At 41.6% G+C, this 22,597-nt stretch overlaps 1 protein-coding gene across 3 annotated transcripts; it reads right to left on the bottom strand.

Annotated features, from left to right (window-relative positions):
- Window positions 1–54: 54 nt before the first annotated feature.
- On the bottom strand, window positions 55–21,886 carry COMMD7 (COMM domain containing 7). Of its 3 annotated transcripts, none has more exons than XM_016162263.2 (9): window positions 21,685–21,884; window positions 15,726–15,776; window positions 15,524–15,626; window positions 6,514–6,570; window positions 6,395–6,432; window positions 5,837–5,927; window positions 5,478–5,527; window positions 5,033–5,081; window positions 55–4,416 (listed from the first exon to the last, which is right to left on the bottom strand). In XM_016162263.2, the coding sequence occupies exons 1-9, from the start codon at window positions 21,766–21,768 to the stop codon at window positions 4,340–4,342; spliced, it is 600 nt and encodes a 199-aa protein (XP_016017749.1). In that variant the 5' UTR covers window positions 21,769–21,884; the 3' UTR covers window positions 55–4,339. The 3 variants fall into 3 exon arrangements, with proteins under 3 accessions (XP_016017749.1, XP_016017747.1, XP_016017748.1); XM_016162261.2 differs by having other exon boundaries at window positions 15,726–15,779; window positions 21,685–21,881; XM_016162262.2 differs by lacking the exon at window positions 55–4,416 and adding an exon at window positions 4,423–4,552 and having other exon boundaries at window positions 15,726–15,779; window positions 21,685–21,886.
- Window positions 21,887–22,597: the final 711 nt, after the last annotated feature.

Here is a 22,597-nt window from a genome sequence, read left to right as displayed (position 1 = left end):
TCGTCCCACTGGGAAGCAGCTAACCACTTGGACTATTTGGGAATTTTCCTTGTCATCACCTGTTTTTTTTTTTTTTTTTCCTTAAAAGAAATATTGCTAGAGTAAAAGGAAACAACAGAATCAGAACTGAACAGTGAATGTTTTCCCCAGCCCCAAACAGGACAGTCTTTTTTCCTCCAGGGAAAGAATACAAGTATTTCTGGTTGATCTTCTCTTGGCCTGACCATTGCCATCTTAAGGAACACTATCCCCCCAAAGTAAATAAGATATAAAATAATAACCTGCAGCCAAAGACTAGGCTAATAGACAGCAGATTTCTAAGCAGAATAGGAACTATTCTGAGTTGATGCAAAGATGAAGTGCTAACAATAAGAAAACCTGCTCAAATCCCCCAGCAATGCTGCAAAATCCCTAACAGTCTACGGGGCGGGTAGGTCCTGATCAATGCTCCTTATTCAATAGATTATATTTGTGACAACATTCCAATGCAACAAAGGGGCTGGAATAGTTCCTGTAGTTCACAATGGGATCTGAACTATAGCAAATGGGAGTGAGGACACTATCTCCTTTTGATAAAAACAGGGTCCTGAAAAGACAAATTGTTAATTATCTGTGTACAAAGTTTAATGCCCTACTCCCACAGGGCTCAGGGAAGCCTTGCCCATAGGAGGCGCTCCAAGAATGTCTGTGAATCTGGGAGCAAGTGTTCCATTACTCTTAAAGGTAGCCCTTGGAGGATGGGTGCCCATCCTGGCTGCCTTACACTAAATATCTATGTTAAAATCCACCAACAATCAAACGAACTACCCCAGATTTCTTCTTCTAAAGCCAGGCAAGTTTGTTAACAGTCCTGCCATGGAGGATCTACCACAGCTTCATTTCAACTAGCAATAGGGTCTATTACCAGGTGTGAGGGGGGAGTGGAACTGACTGATACCAAGTGTTGGGGTTACTAAGCTGAAAAACAAGTATCTTATCAAGAAACCTACAGGTTAGTAGGGAGGAGAATCCTGGAAACAATTATAAAAGTTCGATAAAGAAGAGCTCACCTTTGGTTGAATAGGTATTGTGCTAAGGAATGTGCCCAATAAATAACCCTTTGAGGCAAGAACTATACCCAGTTTACAGGATGGGAAATCTGAGGTTAGAGTCTTGCCTGAGGCCATGCAGTTACTAAGCATGGGGACCAGAATTGGAACCTGAGTGGTTTGACTCCAGAGCCTGTACTCCTGGCCCCTGCAGCAGAGGAATGAAGGAGACCTAAGGGGTGTTTATTAGGGTGTGGAGTTGTCAGGTAGGCCCTTAGAAGTGTCCTGGACACCTGAAGTGTGGGGAAGTGTTGTAGGCCCAAGAAGTAGCAGATGGCCTCATGGCATGGTGGCTGTCAGCAGTCTGGTTGACCAGATGCTCCAGTACAGGACACTTTCCAGGGAGCAGTGGAGATGGAGTGGTTAAAAATGTATGAGGGCCAGGCTGTGGGGCTTGGTGTACTAAGTTTGAACTTTACCCTGGACACTCTGCAGAGCTATGTTTGGATCTGTTGGCTGACATGAGATTTGCCCATAAGAATGAATGTTCATGCAGGAAACAGGCTGGATTGTAGGAGCTGTGAAGGTGATTGGTGGTGGGGGCGGGAGGTGGAGTGGCATCAAAAAGCCACTGTGATCCAGGTGGGGCAGGTAGGCATGAACTGGGCAGTACAAGGAGCGCCTTGGTCAGAATCTGTCCAGTGGCCAGCTGGGTGCAACTTGTACAGAGATCCCTGACTGGGACCAGCACTGGATGATGGTTTGCTGGGCTGAATCCCCTTCAGGTCTCTCAGGACCCCATGGCTCACAGGGCAGCACAGACCACAGCCACTTACCACAATTTCATTACTCTAGGCCTCCATCTCCCCATCTGTAATATGAGTGGACTTAACTAGATTGTGTTTAGGTGGCTTCCTGTTCTGACATTCTGTGATTTTTTTTTACACTAGATTCTAATGGTCTAATAATGGTCTCAAGCACTGAGGTTCTTGGAAACCTCGTGGACAGCCTTGGATGCTGTCCAAAGGCAACAATTTGCTCTTTTTTGGTATTGTGGACAGTAAACTTGCATAAATTGGAACAACCTCTATATAATGGCACTGTGATGATTAACTTTGTGTATTAATTCCGGTGGGCCACTATACCCAGATATTGGTCAAATATTATTCTAGATATTTTTGTAAAAGTGTTTTTTGGATGAGATTAACATTTAAATTGATGGACTTTTAAATCGGAGTAAAGCAGATTCCCCTCCATAATGTGGGTGGACCTCATCTAGTCAGTTGAAGGTCTTAGTAGAACAAAGACCAACAACTCCCCTGTTTCCCGCAGCAGACTGCCTTTGGACTGTATCTGCGACTCCTCCCGGGTCTCTATCCAGCCAGCTTCTCCCCTAGATTTTGGACTTACCAAGCCTCCACAATCACGTGAACTAATCCTTTAAAATGAATCTCTCTCAAAACATACACGTGTGCAGGTTCTCTGGAGAACCCTAATACTGGCACTATTTACCAAAATTGCAAATGCTGGTTATGACTGGTTATCCACATATCAGAATATGCTACAACCAGAGAAAGAGATGCAGACTCTATGTACTGATATGAAAAGATCTCCGAGATATATTAAAAATAGTTGTGTATAGTATATAATCATCTGTGTAAACAACAAAAAAAGAGTACAAATTTTAATTCCTACTGCTTATATATGGGGTAACAACCCTCTGGAAAGGTACCTAAGAAACTAACAGCAAGGGTCACCTGTTGGAGGAGGGCAGGAGGGGAACTTCGTAACCGAGAAAGAGCACAGAGGGGCTTTTTGCTTTATTCCTTTTAATACTCTTTGATAAATGAACATATTCTTTGACCCAGCATTTCTACACTCATATAGTTACCTTACAAATGTTCTTCCATACATGCAAAATGACATACATACAAAAACATTCAATTTCAGCATTGCTGATAAAAGAATGAAAACAACCTAAACACCCATCAGTAGAAAAAATGGTTAAATAAATCATCCATTTGAAAAGATGGTACATTTGGTACAAAGAATGAGGCTGCTCTTTCTGTTCTGATATGAAATGACCTCCAAGTGGAAAAAAGCGAAGTGCAGGATGCCGTGTGTGCGGTACGGTACTATTTGAATGGGGGCGGGGGAGGGGGGGTCAAACTCTATGCATATATATTTGTAAAAGCATAAACTATCTCCAGAAGAACACAGAACAAACTAGTAACCGTGGTCGCCTCCGGGGAAGAGAACTAAGTAACTGGGAAATGGGGGTAAGAAGGAATTATTTTGCACTGTATCTTTTAAATCATGGGTACATATTATCTATTTAAAAATTTAAAAAATTTCTAAGCAGGAAGGGAGAGGTAGGAGGAGGAGAAGTCCCGTGCTATCTGGGGGTTAAGGTCATTTGAATACAGAGCACTGATATGCTCTGCTTTTCATGTTTTTAACCTGAGTTTCCCCTGAACCGCTCTTACAAATTCCAACTTCAGACTATAGCTAATTTCACTGAAGTCTCAATGCCTTCAGGAAAACCAGGAAGATAATTTTTTAAGATCAAAGCATTAGCTCTTTGCAAGGCAGATGACACTTTAATCCATATACAAAGACAACTGGATGTAGACCTTTTCTTCAGAACTTTTTAATTCATCATCTAACCAACAGAGGTGGTCAGCTTGAACCCAAACAAGCTAAAACAGCCTCAAAAGGACTGCCTCATTACAATATAACAGGGAAAAACTGGAAATAGAGCTTTGCCTCAGTTCTTTTCAGAGTAGAGCAAGCATATGTTTATACAGATGCACCATTAAAAACTGATTAGCAATGCACCACCACCACAACCACACAGTGCAGAAATCTCCTTGTAAGCTCCCCATGTGTGTCATTCATAGTCTGCCTCTTCCTCAGCCATAAACAAGCCCTTGTTTTTTGTGGGGGAGGGTGTTGGGGTGTATATTGCGTGATGGCACCATTTGTTTACTTTGGAACTTTGATGGGGAGGTGACTCAACTTATTTCCTTCCCTGAATCTGAGATGCAGTAGCCTGTTTGAATATCTAACAAGTGTCCTGGGAGATAGGTGGTGGAGGTTCCCTTAACAAAGCGTTTACAGGGTAATTGTGTAGGGCTCTTTAAGTACTTAATCCTGTTGTTTTTCAGAAACCTTTGCACCTGGCTCCCAAGAAACAAGCAGGGCCAAATCAATGCCCCACAGGCCGGAGTGAGGTGCCTCTCAGAGCAGTCACCCAAGGAAGAGGAGGAGGCAGGGAAGGGGGGTGATTTGGAGGTGCAGGGGAGCAGAAATCAGCTCAAGCACTCCATGCTGGTTCTGACTCGCTCCATCTCGTGCAGGAAGCTGTAGAACTGAGGCAAGGTTAATTCTGGGGGGAGAAAATTCAGCTTCAGGTAAATGTTTCCAACTCCAAAGAATCATCCAAGAAAATTAATTTCTACCCTGAGGTTTTTTTTTTTTTTTCTTTTTCGACTCAGTACATTCAGGCAGCTCTTGATGGGTAACTGATTAAAAAAACAAAAACAAAAACAAAAAACCAACCAACCTGAGAGCCTTGAACAGAGGAAAGCTCTCTGCTCCATAGAAAAGGAGAGATGTTTAAAACGACCTAACTCCACTGCACAGAGATGAAAGGCCATTATTCAGGATGTTCAATGTGACTTCTACAGCAAGACCTTCTTGCTCTTCAATCTTTGCCATCTGCCCACCACCCCCACCCCCAACCCCACCCCCACATCTTCCCTTTTTCAGAAAGGCTCTTCTACTGTGGGGTCGCCAACCTGCCAATGGCTTATTAATGATCCTTGCACCATCTTTTACGAGAGGAAAGGCAGTGGTTATAACACAGCTCAATAATGACTTTTTTCTGTTATGCCCACTGAGTGAAGAGAACACAGTAGAAGTAGAAAAAGTAGAACAAAGAAGAAGAAGTAGAACAAAGAAGAAGTAGAAGTAGAAAGGTTCAAATGGGGATTTGGACTCACCAATATACAAATTTTCAATTTGATTTCCTTTCTTAACCACCAACTTTAACTGATGGGGAAAAAAAAAAAGAATTAAAAACTTTAAATTAAGATGAGAACTACTAGGGCAAAGAAATTCTTGAAACCTGAACTTTCATTTAAATATCAAAGCACTGTTTCTATCTTGAGAGTTATACAGAAGCAGTCTTGACTGTCCACCACCAAAACTTCTAACGATTACCCACGATTACAGGAACAATCAAACTTTTAAGAATACCTGGATCTTATCAATTTGAAAGCAAGCATGTTAGTGACCTGTCTTTGGCTGACCACATTGCTCTGAGCTATATAAGGCACTTCAGTAGAACATCCATTTAAATGGATATTTAAAGAAACCCAATATAGATTTAGTAACTCTTAATCAAGTCAAAAAAATCTACCCATTTTCGAAGGTCAGAAGACTTACTTGTAAAAAAATACTTCCCACTTTTTCCAGTTCGCTGCTCCCAGATGTCACTATGACACAAAAGAGAAAACTAGTAAGGGTGAGGACCTACTCTAAAGACCCCAATCTTGCAGGCTGTGCAGCAGAAGCCATGTGCGGGTGAGTATGAGGACAGCAAAATGTGCTTTTCAGGAAGTCGACTCATCGAGAGCTGTGGATAGCAACAGCTGCTGAATGGGGATGGCAATTTAGAGAAGCAGCTGCTGGCCCCAGTGGTCTTTGAGGACCAAGGACAACTCTTCCCATTGAAGTTATCTAAAAGCCTCTGCAACCCAACCCTACATCATCCAAAGGACCTGGGACTGGCTCTAACTAGTTACCTCCAAATTTCCACTCCATATCTATAAGCTGGTTAATCATCAGAGTCTGACCTATGGCCCATCGAGCAAGCGTGGGGGCATTCTGCTTCCACTGCAACAAAAGCAAAAAGCCAGTCATAACGATGGGAAAATCCCCCCTCTTTGTTCCACCCCCAACACAACCATGTTCAGTTATTTATACAGACAGTAGGAAGAATGTAGAACCGAGGGTTGGGTCTATATACACAGATCCGGGGGATGGGGGAATATAGAAAGGAAGAAGACAGTATGTTTCTTTTCAGTCCAAGACTTAATCTAGGTTGGAACAACGGCATGACATTCATATTCAGTCAAATCAGAGGGATACACTAAAAAACGCACAAAAATTAGAGACACACGAAATAGTGCTATTTAAAAGTTGGATTTATGTCATTTGCATGAAACCGAATGAAAAAACATTAAGCTGTGGAAATGACATAAGATGATTGATGGTTTTCCCTCAGTTGGCAAATTCCATTTGTTTCTTTTCGTGAAATAAAAGCAAGCAATCTTAACCTCGATTAAGAGGAATCATGGTACCTTTTCAGAAAAGTAAGTGGCTTTCTCTTCACTAAGACCTATAAGAGAATATAAGGAGACATTAATATAATAAAGAGTCACAAGGCCTGTCACCCTGAGCAACCTTGGTGATGACCTACCCAGAGTTATGAAATCAGCCTGGACCTGCTCGGCTGTGAGACTCTTCTTTAAGGCACCTGAGAAACAGGGGAAAAAAAATAGTTGAAACGGGCAAATCGATTACTCGATTGACAGTAAATATTTAATAGGCACAACCTACAGGACATAGGTGACAAAAGAAATATGCAAAGACTCAGACAGCTCCGGAAGATCTCAACCCAGCTGGAGGGAAAAGCACACCGAGACAAGTGGCGAACAAGACAGCCTGTTTTGTTTGTTGTACAATGCAAGTGGGTAACTGCCCTTCCCAAAATTATGGAAGCCGTTAAGAGACAAAAGAAAAAACTTTGTGAACTTGGGGATGGGGGCAACTGATCTGATAAGGCCACCGATTCCTGGAGCAAAGTCGGGGAAGCTCAATGTCAGGCTGGGCTCAGGGGCAACAGTCTAAAACTGCATTGTGCAATACACAACCACTAAACGTGTGGTTATTTAAATTAATCAAAATTAAATAAAATTTAAAATTCTGGTCTTCAGTCGCACTTGCTATTTCGAGTGCTCAATAGCCACATGTGCCGAGTGGTCATGGTACCAGACAGTGCAGATTATAGCCCATTTCCATCTACATAGAAAGGTCTAGTGGACAGTGCTGCCCTAGAAAATCAGCTTTCAGGAGGTACACCCAGATGGACTAAACAGTTTGGCCTTTACACTACACAGGTCACTTTCAAGAGGGCCATAGAACCTTCCTCTCAGAAGCCCTGGAACATATACCCCTACGGGGGCTGCTTTGTTCTGCCTGTAAGCTCCAACTCCTGAGAATAATAAAGCATTGCCAGAAATCGGGTCTTCTCAATGTTTAACCTGCAGGCTACAGCCTAGAGTCATAATTTGTTAACCACTTAAAAAATTTTCCACTTCTTAGTCTTCTAGATGATGACTAATTAAACAATAAGAAGACATCCATCACCAACTCCAAGGAGGGCCCTTAAGTTAAACCGTAAACCTAAGTCCCTACCCCCACCTCACTCCAGAAAAACAATCCTAAAGGCTGTTGTCCCCTGCAAAATAAACTAAGTAAACAAAGAGAGGAAATCTTTTATCTCCAAAATCAGACGGAGCAAGGAAGCCACAGGGAAATAAAAAAAGGCAAGACCCCGGGAAACCTTGGTCATAAAGGCCCTCTGAGAAGAGGGCCACTTCCTAGCCAATCCAATTAACTCACAACTATCACACATACACTCCTTTGTGTATATCCGGCTCAAACCCAACACTTTGCTTGATGATCCCAAAGCACCCTGAAGTGGGTATTATTACTGAAACCTTTAATTTACCAGAAAACTAAAGATCAAGCTTTGGGAGGAGAAAATTTGGAAAAGGCACACAGCCAACAATTGTGCTGTCAAGAATTTGCCCAACAGATATGACCCCAAAAGTACACTGAGATACACGTGGGAAGCTCTTCAGTAATGTCGGTAGTGGAGATAAAAAGTCGGGATAGCAGGCTGCTTTCGGTGCATCCACACAGCAGCCTAGATGTCACGGCGATTTTGTTAAAGCTTAAGTCACACCATGTCTCTCTGTTCAAAATCCTCTACTAGTTCTGGTTGTGCTTACAGTAAAATCCAAAGCTCGTACAATGCCCTGCATGATCTGGTCTCCTCTAGAACCCTTAAGCTCTCTCCCTTGCTAATTCAACTTTTCCTATAATACCGTCTGCAAGCTCCTAGCTTCAGGCATTTGCCCTTGCAGTTCCCCCTGCTGAGAACTCTCTCAAATAGGCGCAGGGCTCATTCCAACACTTCCTTCACCTCCCCTTGAATCTTACCTCTAAAAGGCTCTGTGACTACTCTATTTCAAGTGCTGCTGCCCTTCACTTGTACTCACACACTGCTGTACTTTTCTGTATTGCATTGATAACTACACAAGTTTATGTTATATGTTTATTGTCAATTTTCCCACAACAATATCAGTTCCATGAGAGGAAGGATTTGATCTGTTTTGAATACCCCTGTGGCCCAAGCTCCTAGAAAAGAGTCTGACACTGTCGGTTGACACTCAATAAAAACATGCTTAAAGAATCCATACAATGGAATACCACGCAGGCTTTAAAAAGAATGAGGTAGCTCTCGATGTGCAAAATATAATTAAACGAAGAAAAAGGAAAGGTAAAAAGTCAGCACAGTATGATTTCTTTTACATAATAAAGAGGGTATACTATATACATTCTTATTTGTAGCTTTAATTATATCCTTATCCAATAGCTAAGTAGGCAGATGTAAGACACATTTCTTCTGAACATATCCACAAAAACTTAAGAGTAGACATCTTTGGGAAAAGGGACTGGGTGGGACTTCTCTTCCTTTCTGTCATTTAAAAATTTTCTAGCTGCGTGTAGGTTTTTTTTTTTTTTTTTTTTATGTGAAGGTGGTAAAACTGTGAGCCATTTTGTTTCCTTTCTCGTGCTTTTCTATAATTAAAAAAATGTTATTTACCAAAAAAATAAAAAGGGGGGGCAATTTAAATGAATTGTCCAGGGCCACAACAGCTGGCAAGTAGCAGAGACAAGTAGCTTATAGGCCAGGGGGTCCCAAAACCCAAGCTCTTTCTACATCAAGTCATTCTGAGATTTTGTTCCAGTGAAGCAATACCAGGCAATGAATGCCTCGACAGTGACTGACAACAAAGGCTCCCAACCGCAGGGACCAAAGGGCAAGCTCTCCATCCTGCCATTACCTTAGGCAGGAAGGAACCATACTTAAAAGTATATTTGCGTCACGCTAGGCCTCAGGCCCTTGATTCCTTCCTTCCATCCATTCATTTTTTTTTTTAATCGAGATATAATTGACACATAACATTAAGTTTAAGGTGTTGATTTGATACACTTATATATTACGATATGATTACCATAACATTAGCTAACACCTCTATCACATCCCATAATTACCATTTCTTTTTTGTGATGAGAACATTTAACATCTAGTCTCTTAGCAATTTTGAAATTTATAATACAGTATTGTTGACTATAGCTCTTAACTTCCTTTTCAGCTTTCTCCTTTGGTGATTCCTTTGTCCTAAGCACAAGACAGGCCTGCAACCCAGACCCTATACCAAACATAAAACTGTGTGCATCCCATAGATGGCATCGCCAGAACATCGTTAGGTGAAATTTGAGAATCTCCTTCTTTAAATACAGACAGACAACTATCTGGGATGGTTTATGAAGGCAAACCCTTCATAAACAGTATGGAGGAAAACACAAGTACATGTAGAGGAGAGGATTTCAGTTTTGTCAGGAAACAGGAAGAAAATAAGCAAACATTGTTCTTCTAGCCCCAAACCCACATAAACTTATTCAGTGTAAAAAGGGAAGTCCAAGGAACAGAACTAAGCCTTGGTGAAAACTCCTGGAGGAGGAAGATGGGAGAGGATGGTAGCCTACATTCATTCAGTGATTCCTGACCCTGGTGGCTGACCAGTTGAATTCACCCCTGCAAGGCTCAGTGAGGAACAGAGGTCATGGTCACTGTATGTGGATTTACTGTGCCCCTGCCATGTGCCTGCACTGTGCTGGGAAACATCAATGAACCCAACGGGCAACAACCTCTGCCCTCATGAGGCTTATATCCTATTGGGAAGAGACAGACCAAAACAATAATGTAAAACATAAGTAAACCATGTGGAGTATTATAAGGTGAAAAGTGCCATAGAGAAAAGTAATAAAAAGGAGTAAGCCTGGAAATCTTGGGTAACATAGTTCTACAGTTGATTAAATACCATTTATAACTAATGTTCAATGCTGTTTTTCTGTTTTTGATTTTTGTTTTTGTTTTGCCCAGCCAGAAAGAATACTTTTGGGAGTGGGGAAGGGGAATTATCATTTTTTTTTAAAAAGCAATTAATTAGTGAGCACCCACAACGACAGACATCTTGCTAAGTATTAAAATAAAAACAGGCCTAACAAGTGGCCCTATAGCCAAGTTATCTGTAATCCTGTCCCGGAAACTACTCATAATGATAATGGCAATCATAATATTAGGTGTGCTACTGCTACCATTTATTGAGCACTTTATATTTATTATCTTTCTCCATTCTTATAACAATGTATGAGCTACTTAGTATAAGCTCCTCTTTCTCCCTAAAAAAAAATAATTCTTAGAGAGGTTAAGTAACTTGGCTCAAGGTTTCAGAGCTGTTAATTAGCCATTGTGACAAGTAAGCATACAAGGACCACCCAGTAACCAAATGCAATGTAAGGGTCGACTATAAACAAAATGTGTAAGATAAGGGGAAAATCTGAACACTGGCTGCATATTTTAATTTTAGATATGATAATGGCATTATGATTTGATAAAGGTTTGAAACATTCCTTTACCTTTTAGAGATACGTAAGTAAGTATTCAGGAATTCATTCATTATGATATGATGTCTACGAGATTTAGATTTGTTTGAAAATAATGCAGTTTGGAAAGCAGAGAAGAGAAGTGGGTGGGGTACAGAAGAAACAATTTGGCCATGGGTTGATAATTGTTGAAGTCAAGTGTTTTTAAGAATTATATACTAAATAGTAAAAGAATGCCATAAGAAATCCACTAGGATTTAGGGAGGTTCTAGCTCAGGCTTTTCCTCTCTAAGATTTAAAGCAAGTTACTCCCCTTCTGTTAGGGGTCTGCTTCTTTATCTGCAAGACAAAGATTAGACTAGATCAGCACTTTCCAAAGCTTTTACTTGACCCTCCCCCTGCCAAAAAAAAAAAAAAAAAGTTCCATGATTAACTGTTTCAGATACTGGTTAAGCAGGTTTCTTTACAGTAGGATTTTTCAGAGACAAAGATATGTTAATGTATGTGAATCTCCAAGATTCCAAGGCTGGGGAGGCAGGAAGACAGTATTTTCAGACCTGTCTGGCCACTGAAGCCTTTTCTGAATGAAGATGCCAATTTGGAGAAGACTGACCTGGAGGGTTCTTGAGGCCTCTTCAGTTCTAATAAGCTATGCTTTTACAATGAGGTCTTACTGCAGAGGCAGGACCAGGATGAGGGAAGTGGAAGAGAATGAGGATCTTACATTTCAGATTAGATTGGGAAAGACCCTGAATGCCAAATTAAGTAGTACAGACTTCATTACGCAAAGAAAATTGTTGGGAGAAGCGGCAGGTTCCAAGGTGCACTGTAGAAGGGCAAAGTGGAATCTGAATGAGAGAAGAGAGATGGAGATGTTACTGCCACAACAAGGCATGGAGGGCCAACCCACTTGCTCTGGGATGGCAGCCTCTGGGCCTGGGGGGGGAAAAAAAAATGACACACAAGGCCAAGGGATGAGGAAGCAGTCAAGAGACTTACAAACTACAATATCAGATGTTAGGAGACATTGGAAGAAATGGAGAATCCAAGCAGGAAAACTCTGCAGGAAAAAAGTCAGACTGTATAAGAACAAAAAGAAGAGTAAAATAAACAAAATGTTGAGAGCTAACTGAACAGCAAATCTGAGACTTCAGTTCTAAAATTCAAAAAGCTTGAAAAGCTCTGGGGCATTAAATGGTCAAGAGGTGAATTCAGATCCTCTCCATTAGGTGAAAGAAAGTTTTATCTCATAATATGATACTGAGGTATGGGGCTGAAACTAAGTGAATTATCAACACGTAAAGCTCAAGTTTAGCAAGTACTGTATTAAGTGCTTTACATATATACTCATTTATTCCTATGCCACTACATTAACTGCTATTAGTCCATTTTTCAGATAAGAAACTGAGGCTCCAAGAGGCTGATTTGTCCAAGATCAAATAACTACATTAGGTATTGTGACCAACGGTCAAATCCAGTAAACCTGCAAAGCGCATGTCTGGATTGGTATGCTAGAAATTCTCAGTATTCTCTGCGTCTATAGAAAACAATCTTCTACAAACAGTGATAATCAATTCTGCTTGATAAATATACATCCAGCATCTCCTGGGAGAGTCACAGGATCTCACAAATTCAGTCCATTTCACCCAGCATGTACTAAGCACCCGCTCTATGCCTTTAGTTTACTTGTAACTGTAGCTCTGGAATGTCGCACAAGACTTCAAGAAACTAGCTATCTGTCAGAGCCATGAGATAGACACGCACAAAGCAGTATGAACAATAGAAAAGTAAATGATTATGGTTCAAATTGAGAGCGGCAGATAAAAAAAAACAACATATCTCAGTCGGCGAGAGGAAGGAAGGTCACTGTGGACTGAAGTGGTTTAGGAAGGCTTTCTGAAAGAGGCGGCACAGGGGCTGGGGCTCAGGGGTTGGGAAGAGCTCGAGGCAGACTGACTGGATGGACTGGAGTGGGGAGCAGAGATGCGAAAGATAAGAAAGAATGGAGGCAGGGACACCAGACAGAGGTCTCCTGAAAATTAGTGTCCATGACAGCTGCTGGGAAGATGGATCTCCACCTGCAGACGAACCCATACCCGCAGGTGTAGGCTAGACAATGAGAATAAAGACTGCTGGTTCTGTACCCAGAGCACCTTTCCCACAGAAATGCTCACCTACAGTGAGTACACTAATGTGCTAGGGATGTTTACTGCGGCAAGTTTTTTGTTTGTTTGTTTTTGTTTTTTCTTTTTTAACATCCCCATGAATATATTCTGTAACTACCAATTTGTACTTCTTAATCCCTTCATCTTTTTCATCCAGCCTCCCCACCCCTCCTTCCCTTCTGGCAATCATCATTTTCTTTTATGAGTCTGTTTCTGTTTTGTTTGTTTATTTTGTTCTTTAGAGTCTACATATAAGTGAGGTTATGAGATTCTTTCTCTGTCTGACTTATTTCACTCAACGTAATTCCCTTCAGGCCGTTCCATGTTGTCGCAAGTGCAGCACCGTTTCTAAGAATGAAAAGTTAGAACAACTAAAATGGCCAGCAATAGGAAATGGGTTAACTAAAAGATACTTTCAGTCCAAGATACACTACAGCCATCAGAAAAATGAAGTTGACATGGAGAGAGCTCCATGATGTACTAGGTACAAAAAAATGCAAGCTGCAGAGCAATTCTATGGTTTACTAACACATGTGAAAAAAAAAACCCTACATGAATGCATGTGTATATCTGTCAGTATATGTAAAAATATAAAAGGACATACACCAAAATTATTGTGATTATCTTGAGACAAGAGTGGGATGACAGTAAAAGGGAATTTTCACTTTTGACCCTACAGAGCTCTATAGTGTTTTATGTTCTCAATGAAAATTTATTCCTGTGTTAAAAAGACTACAAATTGCCCTTAACCTGCCATGAGGGCAAAGAATACAAGAATCACACAAACAGGATCACAAATTTCACAGCTGGAAACCTCGGGGATGATTCAAACCCCCAGAACCTCTGGAGGACAAGACTGGGCAAGGAGAGGGTATGAATTAGGATATGTGAAGGCACCTGACAGTACCCCAACTTTTAGTGAACTGTTGGACTGAAATCTTGGGAAGGTTAGCTTAGTACTGATTTTTAAAATGTACAAACCAGAGATGGTGTTTTATCTCCACTCGGCCTAGTCGACATGTATTCATTCTTTAAGACTGGGCTCAAATGTTGCCCCTCTCTTCAAATAAAATTAACTTTTAATTAAATTGCCAAATTAATTCTAGCAACTTTTTAGACAATACATAGCCAAAAATAAACAATTAAAACAACCTGCAGTTCTACTACGCAGATATAGCCAGTTTCCTTCCTTCCTTCCTTCCTTCCTTCCTTCCTTCCTTCCTTCCTTCCTTCCTTCCTTCCTTTCCTTCCTTCCTTCCTTCCTTCCTTCCTTCCTTCCTTCCTTCCTTCCTTCCTTCCTTCCTTCCTTCCTTCCTTCTATGTCTGTCTGCCTTCCTTCCTTCCTTCCTTCCTTCCTTCCTTCCTTCCTTCCTTCCTTTCTTTTTCTTTCTATTGCTTTCTTTTCTTTTCTCTCTCTCTCTCTTTTTTTTTTTTTTTTTTTTTTACAAAAATGGACTTTGGTAGAAAGCTTTATAAACTACTATTTTTATTGAACAATATATTGTGAAAGGTTTTCCAAATCATTACATTTTCCTCAACAGCATCTTTTTAAATTACAACATAGTTTGAAAAAAAAAAAAAACGAGCAACCTTTTACTGAGGTACTGTGCTAGGCATTTTATTTACATTATTTATCTTCAAAAGTGCCCCCCCACACACACACACAAGCTTAGATGGGGGTAAACATGCTAAGGAGGGATTGTTGCTAGTGGTGGGGGGAGATGGGTACCTGGCCAAAGTAAAACTACTTATCGAGTGACAGACTGGGACTTACGACGACGTCTAACTCACTCAAAACTGTGAATTCTTGACCGCCAGTATGTCCCCCAGAAAAAAATGGACAATAGCTCCTTACACCAATCACCAGCTGCAGCGTAATTTGACTGTTTCTGATTTTTCTCTATCATAAACAGTGCTGTGATGGACATCCCTAGAGCTAAACCTTTGTGATCACCTCCCCCCTGGCTAGAAACTTCCTGACTACTCTAGGCACTCTGCTTCTTGAACGTCTGTGGCACAAGACCTACCTATCTTTTTAATTTTCAGTCCATTCCAATATGTTTTGAAAACACAATTAAAATTAATTCCTAGAAATAAAAATGAAAAAACACATATAAAATACCAGCCCCAAATGGTTAAAAAAAAGTTTATGTTACAGATATTTTACCACATTAAAAAACAATACAAGCCCCAATTAAAAAATGATTAGATTCAAGATACTTTATCAAATTGCTACAAAAATTTCTAAACGCTTACTCTCCATTTCTGTGCTTATTGTGTAGAGGACCAGATAACAGATTGGGGATTGAAGCCAGGATGCAGGCTGTACTTTGAACTGTACCTCTATTATACTACACCAGGGTTATCTGTTTACCTGGTTCCCTCCCTAGACTGAGACCCACCCATGTCTGGTTCACTACTGAATGCTCTGGCTCAGTGCCCAGAGCACGCTTGTAGACTCTGTGGACTGAAGCAATGTTCAGGTAATGTCTCTGACCTCAGCTGCTGAGAGAGGCTACTCACCATTTGGAACCAGAAGGAGGCTTTTTACGATGCTTCTGAGGGGGCCAAGACTGATCTGATTAGTGGTGGCAAATTCAGAGAGCTGAGCCAGGAACCTTTCCACCTGCAGAGAGAGAACAGCACAAACCATGCCTTCACTTTCTAAGCATCTCAGGACTACAGACCCACACTCAGGAACTCTCCTTATCACAAAATACTTTACCTCTTTTGGCTCAGTTAGGAAGTGAAAAAGCACTTCTGTCAGGGCTGAGAACTGCTGTGAATAGAACACAGAACATCAGTAAAATCCTATTCCTGGTCAGTGTTCCCATATCCCATCCAACTATAGACCCTTAAGAGAGAGAGAGAAAAAAAAAACCACACCAGTGTTGATACTTGTTTTGATCATCTTAAAGTTAAAAATAGTCACAATACCCCCCCACCAATGTCAATATATTTATGTCAGTATATTGTCTGAAAAACTTGTATGTTTTATTTGGATACTTCAGCGATACACATGTGCACACATACATCTCAAGGGTCTAAACAGACACGAGGAAATACACACATGGCCTGAAAGGGAAATTCACTGGAACACTGGAATATTAATAGTAAGCAGTTACTTCTTTTGTTTATACTTCCACATATCATTCAAACATAAGCCAATCCAAATATGTAATTTCTCCCCCCCCCCCACACACACACATAAATGGTAACATACCATATAAACTTTTTCTCTATCTAGCTTTTTAAAAGCAGTTACTTTTGTGTGGTGAGATTTTGGGTGATTTTTAATTTCTTCTGTTTTGTCTGTCCATATTTTTCTGTTTTTTTTTCCACCCATAATACACATGTTATGTGTGCATACTTTATTGTTTTATTATAATATTTAATATATATAATAAAATGGTAATGTTTAACACTTAATTATATATTGTCTTAGAATGGCCTCTTATTCTTTTGTGCATGTAAATCTTCTCTTTATTGGTATTGTAAAGGATTGGATGCTTATGTCCCCCAAAATTCCTATATTGAATTTATTACTGTATTTGGAGACAGAGCCTATGAAGAGGTAACAAAGGTTAAATGAGGTCAAAAGTGGGACCCTAATCCCAAATGGCTGATGCCCTTGGAAGAGGAAGAGATGACAGAGCTCTCTCTGTGTGAGACACATGTCAGGTGAGGATGCATGAGAAAGCAGCCATCTGCAAGCCAGGAAGAGAGGTCTCACCAGGAGCTAAATCTGTTGGCACCTTGATCTTGGATTTACCAGCCTCCAGAATTGTGAGAAATAAATTTCTGTTGTTAAAGCCACCTAGTCTATGGCGTTGTTATGGTGGCCCAAGCAGATTGAGACATTACTTTCCCTTGTTCCCTCCCAATGGACAGAGTGTGGCACAGTGGGGAAAGCTAAGACACAAGAGTTTAAAAGACCCAGATGTGAATCGGTGTTTTTTGCTACTGACAACCCAAGAGAAGTCATTTAGCCTCTCTGTGTCTCAGTCCCCATAGGGAAAACAAAAGTAATATACATAGCATCCCAAACATACTAAAGGTAGCATATGCAAAGCCTCCAGGCTAGAGGATAAACAAATGTTAGCAATTATCATGGCCATAATTATACCATTTGATCCACCTTCGTGAAGCAATACATTAAAAAACATATTACATGCAGATACTTTAGCTCAAAGGCTCTAAAGTTGTACATGTGACATGATTGCCAAATGCACCTGCCCCTTTTGCTATGTCCCACTGAACTCCACACAAACCTCTGGCACGGCTCTGTATTATTTTATTCAAAAATGTATTGTTTTAAAATTAGTCTTTGAACATATAAAACTAATATATGTGCAAGATTTTGAAAAGATCCAACTGCATAAAAGATTATAAAATAAAATGTCTCTTTCCCCCTGCCTCCTACCTCAGTCTCACTCCCCAGTTACTAACGCCTCTCTTGCTTTCCCATTATTTTATACTGAACCCACTCTCTGCACCTTGCCTTTTTAAATTCAAGTGAGCAGATATAAGTCTACCCAGCTCTTTTCACAACTGCATGACATTCTACTATATAGTTAACATAATTTAGCTTCCTGGAGATGGCCACTAGTGTGTCTGTTTTGTTGGTGTTAGTAAACAATCCTGCAATGTATTTGTGCATGCAATGCACAAATCCTGCAATGAATACCTTTCCCTATCTTTCTTTGTGACATATGTCTATAAGATAAATTCTTAAAATATATCTTAGGGCAAAGGATATATGCATTTTGAATTCTGAAAAAATCTTGACAAACTGCCTTATAAAGAAGTTGTACAGATTTACACTCCTATCAGCCAATGGCATAGAAGTGTCTGCTTTCTCAAAACTTTAATATTCCCAGGAAATATTTTAACCAATGCTGATCCAGGGGTTGCCTTTCTGCAGTATTTATGATAGTGGGTATTAACCTTACCTAACTGCTGATTCTAATAGTAAAAACAAGAATATTCAGGACTGGCTTGAGAATGTATCTTCAAACTATTTGTTAGTTTTATCATTATCATCATCATCATCATCATCATCATCATTTTGCTGGAAATCTTGGAACTGTCACATCTTTGGCCAACTGCATTTCCTATGCCACCCAGCACCTTCTAAAAAATTGGACAGCCGTCCAACTGCTTTTCCATTTCCAGGCCCCAGCCTAACATTCAGACTCAACCTCCTTGTGAGGTCTCATCCCCCACCTCACCTCTTAAGAGGGGCCTCAAGCTAATCTGGTCCTTAGGCTGCTACACACCCACATCCCTATCTCCACTCCAAGCCCTCCTTAGTCCTTCGAAGCCCAGGCCAAGATACCAGGACACTCCCAACAAAAAAGGGACCTACCCAGATTCTTCTGAAGCTCCCTTTTGGAACCTCACCTGGGGGCACTCAGAATTTTTAATCTTGATAAGGAACAGAAACAAGTCTTAGTAGAGAAGGTTCCTTGTATGGCTTTGTATGGTCACAACACCTTAATTATTACAAGGAAAGTTTTAATTGAATGAATCTTCCTTGAACGCTTTCTCCCATTCTTTGCTTTTGTACCTGCACAGATGTCTCTCCCTGGGAAGCTCACCAGCCTCTATTTGAAAAATCAAAATCTTAACTATTCTTATCAGTAAACATAAAAAGATGCTCAAGGTCACATCCTAGAGAAATGCAAATCGGTAAAACAAGGAGATACCAGGTTTTTTTGGTTGTTTTTTCATTTATCAGGTCTTTAAAAATAAAAATCTGATGACAGAAGCACTGGTGGAAGTAGAAAGAAAGAAATGCTCCCATTGTTGATGAGAGGATAGACTGGGGCAATATTTCTGGAGGGCAATTTAGCAATCTGCATCTAATTTTTAAATGATCCTACCCCTTGACCTAGTAATTTCACTGCAAGTATACCCGCCAGGCATGTTTAGAAAGGTAAACTTAGACACATTTACACAAAGCAGTTAGCTGATGGCATTGTTCACAAAAACAAAAAAACTGAAAGCAATATAAGTATCTATTAATAGGGGACTGTTTAAATAAATTATGGTAGCTCCATTTCAAGGAATGTCATGCAATCCCTTTTATGTACAAAAATTTTTTATAAGATATCTAAATATGATGGCATATACAGACTTTTTTCCCTATAGATACACAAGAAAATATTAAAATGATTTCTGGGGACAAGAAAAAAGTTTTAATTTTATACCTTTGAATACTGTTTGAAATGTCTAATGTATGTATGTTGCTTTCATTTATAGCTAGGTGTAGACCATTTTTTCTTTTTTTTCTTTATAGTTTTATCATTTCTTCTCATAACCATTCTAAGTGACTATTTTACAAATCCACCCATTTCCAAGGTTCCACATTACCTAGGACATCAGAGAGCGCATTCAGATGCACTGAGTACTGTATTTCATCTCCATTTTCTGACCTGCCCTAGTGGGTCACGACTTCCCTAGCACAACAGGCTATGTCCATTACATCTTTGTAAACATCACTGGGTTCAGCGGCTAGTTGGTGTATAGCCGGCATGCAGAAAAATATCCACTGAATGAGCAATAAATGGTGATGCCTATGTTAATATGATGATTCTTTTTTTTTTTCTCTTTGAGGTCTAGGCCTCAGATCTCAAAATAAATTCAGCTAATAGTGGGTACCTGGAGAAGTTTGATCACATAGCAATAGGGGAGAAAATAACCCAAAGGATTCTGGTAAGTTGCTTACCAGGAAAAAGTTTTCTGTATTAAAAACAAAGGTAGAGGTTTAGACTATGTTTCAAGTCAGAAAATGAGTCAAGCTCTGATCTTAAAGAAAATGGTTTATATTTTCTATGACTTCCAAGTTGGAGGTAACCTTAAGGACTAACCTACAATACAGTAATTTAAAGCCTTTTTTATTATAGTAGGCACACAATGTTATATTAGTTTTGGTGTATGTTTAAAGATTTTTACAGTAGTCTTCCTTATTCCCTAAATGGAAGTCTTCCAGAAAATGCTGACACAAACAGGTAAAAACTAAGCTACCTGGTTTGGGAGATCATCTACAAAGCTCTGTTCTAGTGTGTTTAATGCTGCAGGATATGAATGAAGTCAGACATCCGGTCTCGTATTCCTGGCTCCACTACTTCAGGCCTGTCTGACTTTAAACAGGTCTACTTATTTCTCTCAACCATTTTTCTTACCTGTAAAATAGGAATAAATAGTGCCTAACATCTAGCGGTTATACATAAAGCACTTAAAATAGTGCCTGACACATGGTACATGCTCAATAAATGATAGTTATTTTTATTTAACCACTTTGTAATTCAGTTTCCTCACCTGCAAAATGGGGATAATAATACCGACCTTGTAGGGTGGTCGCAAGGGCTCAAAGAGTTAATATACATAAAAGCACTTAAAACTGTGCTGTCCAGTATAGTGGCCACTAGCCACATGTAACTACTGAGCCCTTGAAAAAGGCTAGTCTAATTTGAGATATGTATAAATGTAAAATACATACTAGAATCAGAACTTAGTACCAAAAGTAAAATATCCCAATAATATTTTATATGAATTATAAATTGAAATATTTTGATATAGTGGCTTAGAGAAGAAATATTAAAATTAACTTCTTTCGCTTTGATTTTTAAATGTGGCTGCTAGAAAAATGTAAAGTTAGATATGTGATTTGCAATTTATTTCTACTGGACACAGCAGCCTGAGAACCTGACTGGCAATATAATTACTGTCACCATTACTTTTTGAGAAAACAGTAAGTTGTGGGGGATAGTGAGATGGAAGAAAAAGCCCCACCCTCTTGGGAAGTGACAACCAGTAACAGAAATGCACCTTTGCAGTGGTGCTGAGAAGTGTCACTTTATCTTGGCTGTCTTGGTGGCATGAAAGAGGCATCCCAACCAGCACAGGAGCAGGAAGCCTCCAAGGTTGACTGGCTGGCACCAGCGCCCTGTAAAGGAACAAACAGGCTTTGCCAGCTTTACTGCCATCAAGGCCGGGCCCTACACAGTGTAGGGAATATATGGTTTCTTTCTTTGGGGACTACTAGGTATTTCGCTTAACTGGGAAGGCGGGAAGAGAATGTCATCACCAGCGTCGCCCCAGGCCCTGTCCTCAGACCCACATAACCCCTTTCTGGCCTATTACCGACTCCCACATCCGACCTCCAGCTTACCAGCTCCCACTCCAGGCTCCCTTCGACCCCTCAGAGTGCTAAGACCCTCCTCAGTCTCCCCAAGAACCCTTGGCTTCCCTACTACACGTGTCAGTCCCTCCTTGACCCTCTCAAACTCCCTCAGGCTCTCAATGCCCTTTTACTTCAGTTCCCCAAACTCCCTTGAGGGTCATCAAGACGCCCCTCAGTTTCCCTTCTGCGACCCCTCAAACTTGTTCTCAGAAGTCCCCCAGTCCCACCTCTGGGTCCACCAAACGCCTCTGAGGCCCCTCAGCTTGCCCTTAGGCCTCCCGACACCCCTTGCCACCCCCCCCAACTCGTTTCAGACCCCAATTCCCCCGAGCTCCTCCCAGAATCTTCCTAACGCGATAACGCACCCTGAATGTTCAGTCTGATCCCTCAGGGCGGCCCTCGGCCTAACCCCCAGGCTCCGCTTCAGCCCTCCCGGCACCACCTCCGGCCCTGCCCCGCAATCCCCGAGCACCCAGCACCTGACCGCCGGGCCCACCTGCGCGCCCAGCTGGTTCAGCTGCTGCATGTCGCCACCCACAGCCTCGGGCACCGGGTCCTGCATGCAGTGCAGGCGGCCCATGGCGTCCTCCTGGCTCCGCGGGCCCTGCAGCTCCCACTGCCTCCCCGCGCTTCCTCCTCAGCCTCTGTCCGCCTCCCCGCGCTTCCGCAGCCGCACTTTCGCCACGGGCCGGCCTCGGCCGCCTCCGCCGCGGCGCTCCTCCCCCGGCCGGCCCGAGCGCGGGGCGGGGCGCCCTCGCGGAGCCGCGGACGCGCGCGGACTGTGGGGCGTCGGGGCGGGGTCCCCTCGCCGACACACGGGGGTCCCCTTGCCGACACACGGGGGTCCCCGACCGCAGGGCGGGGCGAGCTGGCGGAGCCGCGGACACATGCGGCCTCTGCGCCCAGTGGAAGTCCCTGGGGAGCCCAGCAAACTCCGAATTCCCTATAGGTTCTCCCGCTAGGTGACTCCTGGGCGCAGCTTGGCCTTTCGGAGCTTCAGTTTCGCTGTCTTTAAAATGACCCCCGGGGTGGCTAATCCTGAAACGTTTAGAACATAGCCTGGCACACAGGAAGTCCTCAGTCAATGGCTAGCTGCTATCATTATCACCATTATTACGCATTCAGCGGATATTTATTGCATGCCTACTAGATACCAGGCCTTGGGGATAGAGAAATGAACAACCAAGGCGAGCGTTCCTGGGAGAGCTTACATCAGGGCAGAGTAGTAGGTCTCAAACTTGGGTTTACATCAGCACCTCTCCGGGGACTAGATTCAAAGCCATTGCCGGGCCCCACCCGCAGAGTATCATTAGAAAGGCTTGAGGTGGGGCCTGATGATTTGCATTTCCAACAACTTCCCAGGGACCACGCTTTGCGAACCTCTGGAGTAGAGGAAACTGACCCAAGGA

Source organism: Rousettus aegyptiacus, unplaced genomic scaffold (assembly GCF_014176215.1).
Source record: "Rousettus aegyptiacus isolate mRouAeg1 unplaced genomic scaffold, mRouAeg1.p scaffold_m13_p_12, whole genome shotgun sequence".
NCBI classification, from domain to species: Eukaryota; Metazoa; Chordata; class Mammalia; order Chiroptera; family Pteropodidae; genus Rousettus; species Rousettus aegyptiacus.
The sequence above is the reverse complement of the archived record's forward strand: the minus strand, read 5'-3'. Positions and strand labels throughout refer to the sequence as shown.

Bases quoted from the DNA above. Each gene is read 5' to 3' on its own strand.
- COMMD7 (XM_016162261.2), bottom strand. From the start codon at position 21,768: ATGGGCCGCCTGCACTGCATGCAGGACCCGGTGCCCGAGGCTGTGGGT. The intron at 15,780-21,684 runs GTGGGCCCGGCG...TTCTATTCACAG, and splicing joins TGAACCAGCTGGGCGCGCAG to CAGTTCTCAGCCCTGACAGA. The intron at 6,433-6,513 runs GTAGGTCATCAC...ATTCTCTTATAG, and splicing joins GGCTGATTTCATAACTCTGG to GTCTTAGTGAAGAGAAAGCC.